This window comes from Carettochelys insculpta, chromosome 23, assembly GCF_033958435.1.
Source record: "Carettochelys insculpta isolate YL-2023 chromosome 23, ASM3395843v1, whole genome shotgun sequence".
Lineage (NCBI taxonomy): Eukaryota > Metazoa > Chordata > Testudines > Carettochelyidae > Carettochelys > Carettochelys insculpta.
In genome coordinates, this window is record NC_134159.1 from 7,756,511 (window position 1) to 7,774,800 (window position 18,290).

Here is an 18,290-nt window from a genome sequence, read left to right on the forward strand (position 1 = left end):
CCAGCTCGTTAGGACAAATTATTACGCCATAACCCCTGCCGCAATGTCCCTTGATATCCCTATTTAGCCAGAGACAATTGCTGGTGGGTTCCTCGCTCGTAAAGCAGCCTCGCAAAGGCACCCGCACCAAGATTGCTGACCCCAGGGGTTAGGAGAGAACCTCAGTACCCAGCCCAGGTGGAGAGGGCCTGAGCCGGGTGCCCCAGCAGAAGAATCCTGGTGCAGCTGCCAGAAGCCAGTTCCTAGCCCAGAAACACTGCTCTCCACAGCAGCTGGGTCTGAGCTGAACCCAGTACAAGTTCCCATCTCCCCAGGTTTCATTGCAACAAAGTGGTCTCTGACCAAAGGGCACTGAAAACAGGCGCCAGGATTTCTGCTCAAAACCCCAGGCCAGTCTTCCCCTGAAGAAGCCTCAGTTATCTCTGCGCCACCCCCAGGCCAAATACTACACTACATGGGGCTTTTGGTGAACTCACACCTGTCATTCCATTTTGGTGTAAATGCAGAGGTCTGGGGGTTTTGAGTTTTGTTGCAATGTTAATCCTAATCGGGGCACCCCGGACGAGTCTAGTGCACGGACTCTGTGTCAGCGAAGGATCCGGAATCCCTCCCCAAGCAGGATCCCTGCAGCCCACCAAGTAACAGGACAGCTCTGAAGAAAGGCAGCAAGCAAGTGCCCTGCTGGGGAGGTAGGGTGAAAGGCTGGTTTAGACTAATTCAGCCCTTATGTGTCCTCAGCAACTCAGGGCACTACAAATGAGACACAAACCCAGCCAAATGCCAAACTAACCCTGCCACAGAACAGATGCGGCATAGGTGGCCAGTTATACGGGCCTGTTGTGCCCACAATCTACCAATATTCAGGAACATGGGTCTGGCTCTGCCAGTGTTTGAGTTTGTTACGCAAGTTACAGCTGTTCGAGCATATTTGCAGAATCAATGAGGAACGAAAAACCAAGACCCTGGTATTCAGCATAATAGACGGTTCAAACAGGAGAGGCAGACCCCACAGAGAATGGTTACATAATATAGTAGATTGAGAAAGTCAGCCACTCCGCAAGGGACAGGGAAAGATGGAAGGAATAGTGAGAGAGGCATCAGACACCAACGGGTGCTGAGCCCATGATTGTTGATGATGATGATGACAAGCTGGCGGGGTGGGGGGAACGACTTTGTGCTTCAGGGAGACACAGGGTCCAGAGTGTCCTGGGAGGTTAGTGGGGTGGGATGGGGCTGTGCTATCAGCAGCAACCAACCCAACTCCAGCCTGACCCACTTCACCACCCCCACCCCCATTCTACCCATTCTCCAAGACCCACCCCACCAGGCCTCTTTCTGGCTTTCACCCCCTCCCCCAAGCGACACTGGGAGCCATTGGGGCAGACTGGGGCTGCGTCACTGGCACCAGGCCCCCCTGCACCTCACATCCCACTGAAGCACTGGGAACCCTGAAGCACAAATGCCTGTGGTGGTTGCCTTCATCCATCACATGGATGGGCCAACTCTGCTTGTGTAACTTCCCACAGGGGGCTCAAACCTGGGACCTCTGGAGCTTAGTGCAGGAGCCTCTAAAAGCTAGTTTGAGCTACAAGCCAGCTGTCTCCCAGCTCTGTGTAAGTGGTCTAGGTGCCACTCCATTAGACAGTGAACCACACCTAGGTGTGTAGGTATCCCTTGAACGCTGGGCACCACCACCAAAAATTATACCAGCCACGGACCCGGGGAGAAAGCACCTCTCTGGGTGCTCTCTCAACAGCCTATGCCTCTAGGGAAACTCTTCTTCTAGGTGGGGAGCATAGAAAGGAGGAAAATGAAAGGAGGAGAGGAAAACAGGGAACAAGGGAAAAGAGCGAGAAGAAGAGAATGGAAGAGAAGAAAGAACCAACGATAGCGCCAGCAAAAAGAGTGAGGAAGAAAACCCAAAGACTGGCCACAGCAAAGGCAGGGCAGAAGGAAAGCAAAGGGAGAAGGAAGTGAAGGGAGGGACTGGAAGGGAGAGGAAAGGGATGAGAAAAGAGCAAGAAGAGGCATGCAGTGAGGGAGAGAGCTGTAACCAGGGCTGTGGAGCCTGAATAGGGAAGAATCTGCCTGCTCCTTTCAGCGCTCGGAGCATGGTGCTCAGCGGTGACCTACACTGCGCCTGGCTGTGATCACGTTTTCAGGGCCACTGCCTGCCATTCCCAAACAATGATGGGGACGCTTTGAAGTCAGAGAAAGAAGCCGCAATGTGAACGGGGCATTTTTGGGGGGTTGGGGGGAGAAAAAGTGAGGCCGGAGCAGGCGGGGGAGAGAGGTTGCGAGGACAAAACAGAGCGTCGTTCCCAGCAGGGGGGCCCAAAATGAGTGAGACAAAAAGAAAACAAACAGTTTATGAGTAGGGCACATGCTGCCTGTGTCTGCGTTCCCTGCGCTGCTCGCCCCCCGTGCTCCCAGGGAGCCTTCTGTTCCCCAGCAATGATGGATGGACACACAGGGCCATTCACTCCTGCCATGTTACAGCAGAAATATTTACATAACACTGGTCTTCCACCGGTCACCTCTGACACTGCTGGGCCTAGCCCAGGGGCCCCTCTGACAGCCCAGCCTGGGAGCTCATCCAGGGATGCCCAAGTGGAGACGGCAAGCCCTGCTCATGCTGCTTGGCCTGAATCCACAGGTCCCGGGGGGCTTGGCATAAGAACTAGAAAACCAGGTTGGGTGGGGAGGAGTTACGGATATGTGGAGATCCTAGGAGCTGAGGAGATGCCTCCAAAGCTGAGAAGGAGCCAATGCCAGAGTGGGGGACAGAGGCACGGGGCTCTTGGCTCCCAGTCCAGTGCTCAGGTCACTCCACCGTTTTTTCCTCTGAGCACTAGGCATACTTAGCAGCAGCCTCCTCACCCCCGGCCCTTTGAGCAAATGGTTTCACTCCTGGAGCCAGTGGTACAATGACCTTTCTGCCACTGGGCTCACACGCCCTGGGAAGCAGGGCATGAGGCCTGCTTTCGGCCTTGCCTCTCTCAAGGCAGAACATTCTGTGGGGCTAGCCAGCGAGAGCGTCTCTGCTGGGCAGCCGTAGGGGCACAGGTGGATTTGACACAGTCACTGTGACCACCCAGTGGGGTGGTAGGTGCTCTTGTCTGTCTGTCCATCCCTCACAGGTTCTCATGAGCTCACCCACATGTTTGGTCAAAATGGTGGTCAAGGCGGGAGCAAAGTTACTCCACTTCCAGGCCTCCACAGCTCTTGACCTGCACTGCAGGACGGTCTCCTTGTCGTACTGCTGCTATCTCACTGGCAGCCCCTCTAAGCCCAAAGCAGTTCACGTGGGGTGGCTGTGCCTGCTTCATGAGCAGTGTGGCATCTATGCCTGGAATAAATTTTGTTATGTAAGCCAAGGCATATGAGGAAGTGCACCACCAGAAGAAACATGCTGCTGGCTGTGGGTGCTCTGCCAATCGGCTGGGTAGTCGCATTTGAATCTCCCCTGGGTGGCCACCCAAGTGGTCAGCTTACGGGAACACCAGTCGTGGGTTATTTACTACGGTGCAGATGTACACTATGTAGGTAAGACAGTACAGAGTGGGCAGGTGCATTACTGGGATGTGGCTCTGCTGCGCCCCAGAGAATACAACTTCCGCCCTCCCTCTCTTTGATCCACAGCTCTCTTTGCACTTCCCCAGCACTGGACTCCAATCCATCACTGCAACCCCCCGCCCCAGCTGCAAAGAGGATTCCCAGCTAGCGCTGATGTTCCCAAATGATTCCTACCACAGGGTGAACCTCTCTCCTCCAGCATCCTTGGGACCTGAGCGGTACCGAACGAGAGAATTTGCCAGGCCACGGGAGGTCAATATAGTCTAGCAGCATTACTGATACTTCCACCTCTTCCTGGGCTCTTAAGAGACATTTAAGGGTAAATTACAGCTCAATAACAGCTCAGAACATGGAGAGCCAGGACTGCTGTCTGGAAACAAACTTTATGGGACCATGGGAAACTTGACCACACCCATCGCAAATGGTCATCTGGCTAAATAAAATCACGCTGTATTATGGATGTTGCCAGATAAGAGTGTGCCAGACTAGAGAGGGTCAACCTCAAGTGCAATGGTGCGTAGGTGATGGAAGGTCACAGTGAGCCAGACCACTGAGAGCCCAGAGAGACTGATGGGAGGAGATACATTGAATATCTTGGTAACACCTCAGGAAGGGTAGTGCAAACTATCTGGAAATGGGACCCATGAGGAGAGGGTCTGAAAAAAGCACAGGTTGCAGTGGGGGACACAAACAGACCCATGTCCTGCCCCCTGCTGCTGCTTTACTAGCCATGAGTCCATCCTCACTAGCGCTGACCAGCAACATTGCCATTTCAGCTTGCTCCTGAATCCAGCCCAGCCCTCCAGACTAGACAGATGGGATCTCAGACACAAAGGCCAGGTCTACATAAGGAGGTAAAATCAATTTGAGATATGAAAATCCCGCTATGAGAATGGCATCACTGGAGTCGATGTATCCAAAATCGATTTTTTGCCACCACTCCCATAGCTGGTGGTCGATGGGAGAAACTCTCCCATCCACTTCCCTGACTCCTCACAACTGCTAGGAGTCCTGGGGTCGACGGCGGTGTCAGGATAGTTCGATTTAGTGCATCCATGCTGTGCATGCTAAATTGAACCCCGGCAGATTGATCACCAGTAGGAAGCCCTCTTCCATCTCCTGCCACCCCAAGCCACGGGCTGAGAGGAGAACACAACCGAGGCTGCTCTGCCTGGGAAAGCCAGAGGGGGCCGAAAGAGGCTCCACAGAGAGGTAAGATCAAGAACCAATGGAGACTGACACACAGAGACGAGGACACGGTGTTAGAGATGCACACAGGCCATGTCTGCCCTTGACCCTCCCCACCAACCTCTTCCTCTACTAACGACAGTTTGGACTCCCTGGCTTTAGCCCCAGTGCAGACAAGGCCACAAAGACCAGGCCACAGAGTGTGAGAGACACACAGAGATAAAGAGAACCCAGGAGGGCTTGGAGACATACCCATTGCAGCCTGGATGTCTCTCCTACCTTTCGGAGATATCAAGGCCTGGTTTCTTGCCTTTTTTGTAGCTATAAAGTCACTTCATCCTGAGGAGGAAAGAGAGGGAAGATGGTTAATGCCTCAGGCCCACCCAGCCCAGGAAGCCACAATACACTGGGATGCTCAGATCAGATACAGAGGCATGACAGAACGAGGGGCCTGCCCAGCAACAAAGCAGCCCTGCTCTGCTTTCAGCTACATGGTGCACTGCAACTAGGATTTTGTGCGTGCACCTTGGGAGACACACGGTTCTCCTGCTTTGGTGATCTAGAACAGAGACAAACAACCTTTCCAAATGATCGTACCGCTTTCAGGCATCTGCTTAGTCTCACGTACTCGCAAGTTTCATCTCCCTTTAAAGTTGCTTGCTTACAAAATCAGACATAAAAATTTAAGCGTCACAGTATGCTGCTATTGAAAAATTGCTTATATTCTCATTTTAGCATATAATTATAAAATAAATCAACTGGAGTATAAATGTTGTATTTACATTTCAGTGTACAGTATATAGGGCAGTATAAATAAGTCACAGTCTGTATGAAATTTTTGTTTGTACTGACTTTGCTTGTACTTTTTGTGCAGCCTTGTGTAAAATGAGGCAGATATCTAGACGAGTAGATATACCTCCCAGAAGACTTCTACATTTCCCTGGTTGAGAACCACTGCTTTAGGGAGCTCTGGCATGGGGTACTTCCCACAGGACTGTGATGAGGATGGTTAAGTCAGCAGATGGCATCCTCTGTAGGGCAGACTTTAGCTGGGCACTTCTTCACTGCTGGGGAACAGCAACAGTGCAATGATGAAGTGTAACTCCCTTTATTTTCCAGCAACTGGTTTTCTGCTGTTGCTTCTTTCACACATGCACACTACAGATCACATCTGAGCCTCCACCTGCTGGCCTCCATGTGACTCCAGTTCCATTCTCCTCCCATTCACCTTGACCCTCCTCTACCTCCATGCCACTCCCACTTTTTTCTGACCACCTCCTCCACTTCCATGCCCTCCCACCCTCCATCTGACTCTGCCCCCAACTCTGTGCCCTGCCCATTCACCCCTCCTGGCTCCACCTCTCTCAGAGGCTCGGGAACATTACGGCTGTGATGTCACGGAGATGGGAAAACTCAGACCCGCCTGGCATACAGACATGATGCTAGCCATGAGGGATGCAGTATAGGGTTGCAAGGCCTGGGGCTCCCTGGCTGTTCATCTGCAGGCTTTAGGTATTGGGGAAAAGCGGAGAATGGGGCAGAAAGGAACAAGGAAAAAAATAAGTCCCAGCAAAAAACATGAAAAGTAAATTGAATTATTTAAAACCATGGCTACGTCTACACGTGAAGCCTACATCGAAGTAGACTATTTCGATGTGGTGACATCGAAATAGGCTATTTCGATGAATAACATCTACACGTCCTCCAGGGCCGGCAACGTCGATGTTGAACATCGACGTTGCGCAGCACCACATCGAAATAGGCGCAGTGAGGGAACATCTACATGCCACAGTAGCACACATCGAAATAAGGGTGCCAGGCACAGCTGCAGACAGGGTCACAGGGCGGACTCAACAGCCAGCCGCTCCCTTAAAGGGCCCCTCCCAGACACACTTGCACTAAACAGCACAAGATACACAGAGCCGACAACGAGTTGCAGACCCTGTGCATGCAGCATGAATCCCCCGCTGCAGCAGCAGCAGCCAGAAGCCCTGGGCTAAGGGCTGCTGCACACGGTGACCATAGAGCCCCGCATGGGCTGGAGAGACAGCGTCTCTCAACCCCCCAGCTGATGGCTGCCATGGAGGACTCCACAATTTCGACGTTGCGGGACGCGGATCGTCTACACGGTCCCTACTTCGACGTTGAACGTCGAAGGAGGGCGCTATTCCGATCCCCTCATGAGGTTAGCGACTTCGACGTCTCGCCGCCTAACGTCAAAGTTAACTTCGAAATAGCGCCCGACACGTGTAGCCGTGACGGGCACTATTTCGAAGTTAGTGCCGCTACTTCGAAGTAGCGTGCACGTGTAGACACAGCTCATATGTTCCAAAAATGTGACAGAACATAAAAGCTGTGTCGTGAGACTTCTGGGGGGGACTTATCCTGCGGAGCCTCCATCGGAGGAGAGCTGCAGGGAGAGGGCTGGCAGCTCAGAAAGCAGCCAGACACGAGATTCCTTCTCTCAAGAAGACTGGGCAGGCGACAGAGGGCTCAGGGGGATTATGTCTGTGGACACAGCCCCTTCCATCTGAGGATGGCAAAGCATTTCCCACCCACTGACAAACCTTTCTGCGCAGCACCTGAAGAGGTGACTCCTACCCCACTTTACAGCTGTGTCTGCAGGGAGCATGTAGTGCAAGTGAGCTGCCTGAGGTCATGCCCAGAGCCAGCGGCAGAACTCAGGAGTCCTGACTCCCCAAGCCTTGCTCTAATCACTGGATTGCACTGCTTCTCCCTCACCAAGCAGCAGACACTCTCTTAACGCAGCCCCCACCCCTCCCAGGAATCCCACCGAAGGAAGTAGCGAAAGGGTCTCCACTCTGGTATGTTTAGCCACCCCGGCAGGAATTGGCTGCTTGTGTTGTGGGGCCCCAGTGATATCTTCAATCAAACAACTTTCTCCTGTTGCGCAAACTCTGCCAGGTCCTGAACACCGTGCCAGGGAAAGATGCCTGGCTTTGGCTGGGACCCAGAGTGGGCAGGAGCTGGTGAGAAATCCCAGATGGATGGAGGGACACAGTGTGAAAAGAGATGCTTGTGTGAGGAAGAAGATACATAACCGTTCTGGCTCCTTCCTCCCCAGTTAAACCCCATGCTAACAAGGCTGGGGACATGGCTGCCTTCTCCAGCAACTGCAGGGACTGACAGCTCCCCACCCGGACTAACTCTTCCTTGTCCTCTGCCTCTCGCCCTGGTCATCTCCCTCCCTCTCTCTTTTTCCTCCCTTTGATTCTCTCCTTTTGTGTCTCCCTCACCCTCGCTGGGCTCTCTTCTCCATACACTCCCTGCCTCTACCTCCTCCACCCCCAGCCATGGCCAATTGTTGGGTTTGGGTTTTTAATTGTTTTTCCCCCCTTATTTCAGCCTCAGCTTATCAGTGATGCAAGAGGAATAACGCCAATTTACTTAGAATGTGTAATCCCCAAATCAGATTGGGGGATTGTGTGAGGCAATATGACCTTGCATATGTCTCCATTAAAGCCAGCCAGGCCTCCTCTTGTATTCTGTGTTCCCAGTACATATTTAGACAGATAACACTAATTGTACTTGACATGTCCTCTTAAGGATGGACTCTTCCCTCCCCGAGCTCTGCCTGGCTTCCCAGCCTGACAATGCGCCAAAGTGCAGCCCGCTCAGCAGTACACCACCTGCAGGACAGGGCTCCTCCAGACAGGGGAGGGAGACTCTGACAGGGACCCCCACCCCTGGCTCGGCCGCTCCCGCACTGCTAAAGGGAGGGGGTTCAGCACAGCCAGGACCCAGGGCCGGGGGGGAGGGGCTTCTGGGGCATGTTTAATCTGGGATTAAAATCTGTTATTGCAGCAGCCTCAAATTCTCAAATAAAATACACTCCTTGGGGCCTGCCTGTGCGGCCTCCAGGCCTCTTAGCCTGCCCCACCTCACCTCCACTACTTTCCCTCTCCTCTCCTCACCCTGGCTCTACCCTTTCACCTTCCTCACCTCTCCCCATTTCGAGGCCCACTCGCTCTGGTCCCTCCCTCCCTCTTCTCTCTGCAGCAGTTGGAGAGTCCAAGGTCTGATGCCTTCCTCAGAGTATGGAGCTAGAGGTGGAGGCAGGGGAGGGTGACCAGCTAACCCTCTTTTATAGGGACAGTCCCAGCATTTGGGGCTTTTTCTTATATAGATACCGATTGCACCCCATCCTTGCTACCCGGTCATCCGAAAGGAGGGGGAGAAATTGGGGTGGCTTAGAACCACTTCAGAGCAGCCAGGCTCTGCGGTACATTGGCATCAGAGACACCAGAGCTTCTGGGAGCAGAGGGGAGCACTCAGAATCCCACTTTTACTGCCCCATCCATCTCCTTTTGAAGGAGGGGCTTTCAGCTTGCATCTCCTCCAGCTCCCACAGCTGGGCAGCAAAGTTCTCACTGTATAAATATTTATACCTCACTACCAGCCTCTGGATCCCAGGCCTGGCTCACAGGACTTATTGTGGAGCAATCTGGACATGCCTCTTCCTCCCGTGCCCGGCTGCGCAGCCCTGCTGTGGAGCAGGCAAGTCGGGGAAGCGCTTGTGTCGGGAAAACCAATGAATCCCAAACTGGTTGCCAAAGCGAACTCAGATTATTTTTCCCCTTCCCCTCGACACAACATCCTAATTCGACTTTTTCAGTATCTTTCCCTCCACAACCTTTTTTCCTTCCTCCCCTTCCTACCCGGCAACTGTGCCTTTATTAATTCATGAGGCACTAATTAGTTCTTTGTTTAATTTTGTGTTAAACAGACTGACCGGAATGATAACGACTTGCAGCGTTGCATTACAGTCCCCAACCGCCCCTGTTTTCTGACAACAAGGGAGCGCAGCGAGACTGGCGTGATGAACCCCAATTCCCACTCCAGTTGCACTTCATTAAGTCAAAATGTGACAAGAAGCTTAGAGAGCAACTTTCAGATCGGATCGCACATAACAATTGGGCAGGAAACTTTCTGAAGGGGGGAAGCGAGGGAGGCACTTGGAATGGAAGCTGGCACTGGCACGCCGTTTCCACGGCACACTCAACTTAAAGGAACAGTGCACCGGCTGAGACAGCTCTGACAATTGTGCGCCTTGGAGGCGGTGGTGGGGGTAAGATCTCCTGTAAGCAACTGAGCAAACCAGCGAGCAAGGCAGGAGACAGCATGCTGCAAAACTTCTCAGGTTTTGGGGTGCGGGTGGCACAGTGAAGAGCAGTAGGGTCTAAGCAGTCCAGGATTCCAGGGGGCCTTCTACAATGCTACGTGACTTGGTTTCTCTAAAGATGAGTCCTCTTCCCTGCCCTCATACCACCCACCTTGGCGAAGCAGTTCATGATTCTCAGCTGGAAGGGGCTAAGGGGAAAGAGCTATTGTGATCATTACAGAGTCTTGCAGGAAGAGGGACAGAATATTCACACGGCCATTCCCTTCTCTTCCCGTGAGCTGGCACGGTGGTGAGAGGGTAGTGATCCTTGGCCGCTCAGGAGAGTGAAGACTCTCTGCTCCCTGGAGCAGGAGCAGGACACTGCTACACCGCACTGCATCGGGTTCTACCACAATCTAAAAACAACCACAAATCTACACAGCAAGCTATGGTTTGGTAAGCCACAGAGCTCCCCCCACATATGTGGGAAGAGAAGTTCACTCTCCAAGGCCCACTCAGACCTGGAGCTCTCTGCTGAGATGGCCAACAAGTGGGCCACCTGAGCAGGAAGCACTGCAGTGAGCTCTGGAATGCGGACACGTGTCTGGCTGGGACCGAGCACTTCTAGAGGAAAGATGAAGTGGGGTTGTTCCTCAGCATGGCCCAATGAATGGCTGTCAGATGGCAGTCAGCTTGGGCTGGGTTTGAACCAATCTTCTTGGAGAGAAAGGTTCTGCTGCCCATCCCCAATCTGCAAGCTGAGGAGTCTCCGTTCTTCTGGCTCATGGAGGTGCAGTGGGACATGGCAACGAGCTGCAACGAGGCTGGATGAAGAGGGCAAAACTCAAAATGGCTTCAAATGACAGCAAAGAGCAGCACACGTCCAAAGACACAGAAGGGAACTTACGGCTCACTTACTACTAGTGGAGCGCTGAGGGTACAGCCGCAGGCCCCAGCTTGAAATGGTTTCCGTCACATACAGGGCTTACAGTTTGGTTCAATGGCTCTCAGCACCCCCACTACACAAACTGTTCCAGTCCCGCTGCACTACACATTCACTTGCTCCGTCTGTTCAGACCGCATGTTCTCCCCATGGATATTCGGGCACTGCAGTGATACCACAGTGAGAACTAGACAGCCAAAGCCACAAGTTAGATGATTTGGGAGGTCTCAGCCCACCCTTGAGTGGACACTTGTCTACATCATTCACACAAGGAAAAAAACGTCCTACTAATGAACGCGGAGTCCTTGCTTTGGAGAGGTCCGTGGCTGGGATAACAGCTCAGGATGAAGAAGGCTGGCAGAATAGTGTGGGGAACCTTGGGCTGGACTGGGAGAGGAGGGTAAAGGTCAGGACTGAGCTGCAGTGGCTGGATTGTGTGGCGGTGCAGGACTAGGATAGGAAGAGCTGAGGGAAAAGCCAGACTGGAGGAACAGAGAGTGCTGGAGGACCCTGCACTGCACCTGTCCACACTGGAGTGAACAAGCTCTCTCAGTATTGTGAGTTCTATAAAGCAAAATGTATTCACCATGGTATGTGGAGGGGTAGGGGCCAGGCCATGGCAAGGTGGCCCATCCTGGCATTTGCCATAACCGTCACAGCAACACCCACGTTGAGTTGTATCAGCTGATACAAAGGCTCTTGTCTTGACTTTGTGCTGGTTTGTGTTTTACATGCAGCGGGGACCCAGTTCCTGCGTGTTGGAAATAGCACATATACATCAGCTCTCCTGTGCTCGGTTTCACAGATGCAGCTGGAGGCCCTGAAAAACATGCTCAGATATAAACCTGGAGCCAGCGTGGCTTAAAGGGTCCAAGAGAAGGAATGCACTGAGGAGCTCCAAAGCAGAGACAACTGAGAAAACCCAGGACTCACTAGCAAGGAGAAGTGCTCAGGGCTCTCTCTAGCCTGACACACCTCAATAAACACAACATATTTTGAGCACACAAGAAAGCCATGCAGCAGCTCCAGCCAGGGAGGGTTAAACCTGGCCTCGCTAGCAGCATGGGTGGTGAGTTCAGCATATGCTAAAATGTGTTTTAGAATAAAACCCACCGCCCATAAAGAGCCCGCCCCCCAGCTCCCAAGTGCTAGCAGGAGTGTCCAGCCCAGCCCAGCGCAGTCGAAGGATGAGCACCTACTGCCTAGCCTCCAGGGAGGAGTGCCCAGCCCAGCCGCAAGAAAGCACACAAACAGCACCAGACAACAGTCCCCCTTCCTGCAGTGGCCCACAGAGGCAGTGCCAGAGGCTGGCGTGGTAAGGTGAGAAGTTAGGCATGGCAGAGAGTGCAAGCCAGAGAGCACAGCAAGAAGAGGAGACTCCATCAGGCCTCCAGCCCAAAGTTCTAGCTCTGACTCTTGGTTATTACATCCAGTTCCCCACTCCTCTTATCGATCCTGGGTCTGTCCAAGCAAAACAAATAGGCTGACCGGGAAGATACAGAAGAGAAACTCATTTTGTCTTCCTGTTTCCCCCACGGCAGCAGCAGCTATGCCCCCAGGCTTGTCATCCAGCTCCCAATCCCCACCCCGACCCACCCCGCCAGCCCCCTGCAAAGCACAGAGACCTGAGCTCCAAACCTGGCTGGTCAACAGCATAAACAACTCACAACCTGCTCCCCCAAATAAGCCATTCCATCCTCCAGCCTGTTCTCCCCACTCCTCTCCTCCTCTTCCTCTCTGTCGGGCAGGCAGCAGCGGGGACTGAATGCTCTACCCAGCCCTGGGAGAAACCTGCAGTTTCTCCCTCATGAAAAAGAAAGGCAGAAAGAAAAAAGAAATGATCGTTGTGATGACAGAAAACAGCAGAGGACCCTCCCCAGTCTCTCTTACACCCACCACGCATGGGGAGAAGGGGCTTCCCCACTGCCCAGAGACTCTCCAGTTGGCATGCAACAAGCATCCCTACAAAGGAGGTCACTGTTTTAGCCTGTTTCAGAAAAATCAAGGAGTCCAGTGGCACCTTAAAGACTAATTATTTTATTACGGCTTAAGCTTACACCACCATATAATTATAAGACTTTAAGGCCACAGGATTCTGATTTGTTTCTCCTGTAAAGGAGGGCACTGGGAAATCCCAGTCCTCTCCCACTCCCTTTTCTTTGCTGAAAGCTGTTGAGCGGAGACAAACTTGGGCCAGTCACAGCTAACAGGGCAGGAAGGGAGAAAAGTTTGCCACGGAAACCTGGGACATGAGTGGCAACCCTGGCAGTGCCCTGGCATTCTGAGGAAGTGGGTCTTTGCCCACGAAAGCTTATGCTCCAAAATATCTGTTAGTCTACAAGTCTGTTATAAATATCCATTGGTCACAGGACTTCTTGTTCTTTTTCATATGGTAACCCGAATAAATTGCCTAGGGAGGCTGTGGAATCTCCATCATTGGAGATAATGGAGAACAGGTTACAGAAACACCTGTCCAGGGTGGTCTAGCTGGTGCTTGGTCCTGCCATGAGGGCAGAGGACTGGACTCCATGACCTCTCAAGGTCTCTTCCAGCTCTAGCGTTCCAAGTCTATGAAAGGGGCAGGGAAAGATTGGACCGGAGAGTTTGTTAGAGAGGACGGGATAAATGCAGAGGCCAAGTACTCAGCTGGTATAAGCTGGCATCACTCTGTGGAAGCCCATGGATCAACACATCAGCTGGGCACTGCTGCCCCCGGCTCCCCCGGGTGCTGAGCAGTCCTTGTCTGCCTAGACAGCCACCGTGCAGTTGGCGAGACCCAAGGAAGAGTGGGTACAACTCGGGTGGAGGGTGGAAGACAGGGGAAAGCAGCATGGGGAGGGACGCATACCAGGGCTCAGTACCTCTGTCTGATCCCCCTTGCTACATCCATGGCAGTGTTACCGGCTGTGGAGCAAATGCCTCAGAGGGGGAATGAAAAATGGGACAGTTATGAAAAGCCTCTGATTATGCGGCTCTGGACAGGACCCTCGCAGGCCCCACTCAGCCTGACTAAATTACTGTCGATCCTGCTGGCCCCCCAATGAGCCAGTGCCGCAAGAACCCAGGCAGCTGTCAACACCACCAACACCCCCCCGGACCCCCCACCGCCACCTCCATCCCAATTCTGTTTTGTTTCCCTTCCCCGCACACTCCCCAACTCCAGCCTTTTGAAACGCCTTGGGTCCGTGTCAGCCCAGCGGATGGCGGGGGAAGCGGGGCAGCGTCATGGAAACGGGCTTTTTCCTGGAGAAACATGCTGTTCACCCCCACTCCGTCCCAAGTCCCCCTTAGAGGAGCTGTCAGGATCCCGAGTGAGTGTCACACGACCCAAGGACCAGGCGTGACCAAGCCTATTTTCTGCCTCAAATTTGATTGATTAAAAAACTTTTTAAGAAAACCATGTTTAAAAAGAAAAAAGAGGAAAGGCAAAAAAAAAAAAAAATAGAAAGGGACAAGTGTGTGGGGGGAGGCCAGTGTGCCGGGTTTCCTTGGCAATAGCATGAGGAGATGAGTGTCAGAAGCAGCTAAACAGCATAACCAAGCCAAAAAAGAAAGGTCAGAGGAAGCATGAAACTTTTAACACAACAGTGATTAAGATAGGGATGAGGCAGGGAACTCCAGGAAAAATAACACAATGCACGTGTGCGCGTACACACACACACACACACACACACACACTCACTCTCTCTCTTTCTCCAGGTGAGGGGTTGGGTGGGAAGAGGTGACAGAGTTTGTTGGGTATCTGGGAGGATTGGGGCACAGGACTGGAGGAAATGCACAAAGTGGGGTTTTGGGGGGTTGCTGTGTTTTTTAAAGCTGGCTGCCTAGAGGGTGGGGACAACTGCCCCAGCCTACAGGTAGTGAATCCACCCAAGCCTACAGGATGCATTTGCCAAGCATAGTAGCTGATGTGTCAGGAAAATGGGGGATGAATTTGCTCATGACTAGAAGTATGGCCACACAGCAGCCTTATTTCAAAATAAACTATTCTGGAATATCTTATTTCAAAATAACACCGCTACACACAAAATTGCATTTCAAAGGAGCACTAACATATTTCTAAGTAGAGTGTGTACACACGGAGCCTATTTTGAAACAGAGCCAATGGACACACTATGGTTTATTTCGAAATAGGCTCTATTCCCTGTCTTAACAGCACCTATTTTGAAATTTGCCCTGCATATAGGCACTATTCTTCATAAGGTGAGGTTTACTTATTTGAAAATAAACCAACCTCTCTTTTGAAATTATGTCAAAATAGTGGTTGTGTTGTGTAGATGCTAGGATAGTTATTACAAAATAATGGCTGTTCTTTCAAAATAAGTGTGCTGAATAGGCCTATCCTGGCCTTCTTGCAAAGACTTTTTACCAGCATGGGGCTAGATCCCCAGCTGATGTATATAGGCACAGTCTCATTGGCTGCAGAAGGACTGGTGTATATCAGCATAGTCCCAATGATTTTGCTGGGGCTGTGATGATTAATGTCTGGTCCCTTACTCTAAGTGGCTAATGTAGAAAGTCCTCATAAAATGCCCAGAAGAAGTCAGTTCTGCTTTTGATCTCTTTGTCAGCAGGGTGAGCTCCCTGCTCTGGCTGATTCCCTGCAGCCCTCACTGTGTCTCTTTCTCCAAACTCCATTCTCTCTCTCTCTGCCACTTTCCCCTCTTCTCCCTTTCTTTTTTTTTCACTCCCACCTCCCCTCTCTTTTTCTAGTTGCCTTTCTCTAAGATTTGCCCTGCAGATCTCACTCTCCATTTCTCCTAGCCATGCCCATCCGAAGATGGAGCACCACACAACAAGGTCCATACTCCCCATGGACTACGTTGCCATGGTAAAGATGACTGCAGTGGGGTTGTAGAACTCCATGGCTGACCAGTGGGGTGTGCTGGTCTCAACCCACCACTTCTGCCCTGCTGGTCCCTCTCTCTGTCTAATCTTAGGGTTTCCTGGATCTGCTTCACTGTGACATCTGCCTCTGCCAGCCTGAATCAAATACAAATCTCGACTGACAGTCTCAGAGTACTGCCAGCTCCTGGGATCATATGGAAAGTTTCACAATATTTGTGTTTTTTAAAATTTCAGTTCCTGGAGTCATGGGATTACAGGAGAATCTCATCTTTATTTTTATTTTACAAAGTCAGTTTCAAGCCCTCCTGGAGGCTGAAAAAAGCTGGAAACTATGATCCCTAAAAGCTCAAAACCCAGCAAATAAAGAAAAAAAAAACAACATTTATTGTTTCTTAAGATCGCATGATTTTTATGCCCATCTCATGCCAGAAAACAAATCAAACCCTGACACAAAATTCCCTTCCAGCTCTCCTGCTTGGAAACTCCGGGCTAGGGGACTAGATGATGGAAAGTTTGGCCTCCCCAACGCAAATCAGACATCAGTGCACAAATCCCAGAGGCAGGAGTCCCTGTGCTCATATCTGCGGCTAGTAAGGGATGAAGGGATTGAGTGGTAGTTCTGGCTATGATGCATGAAATCCTCCCTCCCAACCAATCATCAAAGGGACAAGGCAATGCCCCCTCTCAGCCCACAGCTGCTGGCTTCACTGACACTAAATGCCATCAGACCCAGATGCCAGTGTCCCTGTAAACTGAGTGCCTGTGCAACTGCTCAGGAGAGATTACAATGCCTCCCAGCCGATTAGCAGAGCACCCACAGCAAGGCTTGTGCTTCTCTCGGTGGTGCACATTCACACAGGCTTTGGTGCACATAAAATGTATTCCGCACATGGATGGAAAAATTCTGCCCATGGATGGAAAAGGTGAGAGGGAACATTGCTGGACAGCCAAGACAGCTACCGGAAAGTGAGCTGGTCTACATCCTTCCTCAAAGCACCAGCTCAACTTGCTGCTGCACAGCCTTGTGGCGGCCAACGGCGTGAGACACAGAGTGACACAGCTGGGTTTGCAAAGCCCAGGTGGAGGCAGCACCATATGACTGGTAAACTGAGCCCAAGTAATGCAGAAGGCAGGGAGAGGGAATCCTACAAGGTCCTTTTACTGATCAGGGCACTTGGAGTCCCACAGCCCCCTTCCTCCTCCTCCTCCAAGAATCAGGCTGCTGTCAGATTGTTCACTACACCCCTGAGTGGGAGCGGGGGAGGGAAAGACTCCAGAGCTCTCCAAGTAAATATCAGGCTGTGGGAGGAATGGCCTGGCAATGCTTTAGGGGGGATGGAAGCGTGTGAAATAACCCAAGCGCATGCTCCTACCCCAGGAAAGTTATCACCAGTCACTTGCACTTGCATAAAAGACCCCCCCACCCCTTACCCGGACAGTCTTCAGAACCATGCAACTAAGTGTGGGTCCACATGCAGACCAGGTGTGCAGGAAGAAGGGGGTGGGAGTGGGTGAATTTACAGCATACTAGCCAGCACCTCACTAGCTGTCTAATAAATGCACAACATATACTAGCCAGCATAAATTGCCTAGGGAGGTTGTAGAATCTCCATCATTGGAGACTTTTAGGAACAGGTTAGACAGACATCTATGAGAGATGGTCTAGGTGGCACTTGGTCCTGTGATGAGGGCAGGGGACAGGACTTGATGACCTCTTGAAGTCCCTTCCAGTTCTCATATTCTATGATTCTGCCCCTGTGAGCCCTGCTACCCTGCACCAAAAGTCCTAGAGTGCATTTTGACATTGACACACAAACACGGACACACATGCTCCCAATACAACCCACGCATATAACCTCAAACACACGTACGAAGTAGCCGTAGGGTCTGATGAGCCAGCCCTGGCAACATCAATGGACATTTTGCTCCTAAATTTAATGATACCACACTTAGGCCTATAAAACATAATTTTCTCTCTCACAGTCCCCTCTTTCCCCACTCCAAGAAGTTCAAAGGCCCAGATGTCTGATTACAGGGCAAAAGCACGCGCATAATTTGTTTAGCTGGCAGAACTAGTTCAAGTTCCTGTGTAGAAAAGTACTTCCCCCTCTCCCCCAGAAAACACATTCATGACAATGATTTTGTAAGACTTCACTCAATATTTCTCTGATTTTTTGTTTTCGTGGCAACCAAATCCAAAAACGTCTGGATTCTACATTTCAGTCAAAAACCTGACTTTTTTTTGATGAAAGCAGATAGCTTTTTTTTTTTTCCCCCTGCCAAATGTTTCAATGCAACATTTTTGGAGCACTTGTATTCAGCAGTCTTCTCATCCCACCCCACCCTAAGTCATTTTAATTCATGACCTGTTGCAAAGAGCAATTGAGTCAAACAACAGTTTTCAGCTAGACAAGCAGCTTGAGCGCTGTAAGAGGAAGAGCAGCAGGTGAGCTGTAAGGCACAAATCAGCACTTTCTAGGGTGGTGGCAGCATTTGAAAAGCTGCACAGATGATTTATAGACTGCATGGGCCTGATTCCCCATGGAATACAATGATAGAATCCCAGGGTTAGAAGGGTCTGCAAGGGTTTTCCAGTCCAATCGCCTGCCAAGG

General features: G+C 51.5%; 1 protein-coding gene across 4 annotated transcripts in view; it reads right to left on the reverse strand.

Annotated features, from left to right (window-relative positions):
• The window catches only part of CASZ1 (castor zinc finger 1), a 265,607-nt gene that overhangs the window by 140,882 nt on the left and 106,435 nt on the right, over positions 1 to 18,290 (reverse strand). For 3 of the 4 annotated variants that reach the window (XM_075018165.1, XM_075018167.1, XM_075018166.1), the window contains exon 3: positions 5,017 to 5,103. In XM_075018165.1, coding sequence (XP_074874266.1) covers positions 5,017 to 5,020 — 4 coding nt within the window. In that variant the 5' untranslated portion in view covers positions 5,021 to 5,103. The remainder of the gene's footprint in view (positions 1 to 5,016; positions 5,104 to 18,290) is intronic. The other variant, XM_075018169.1, reaches the window with a different exon arrangement.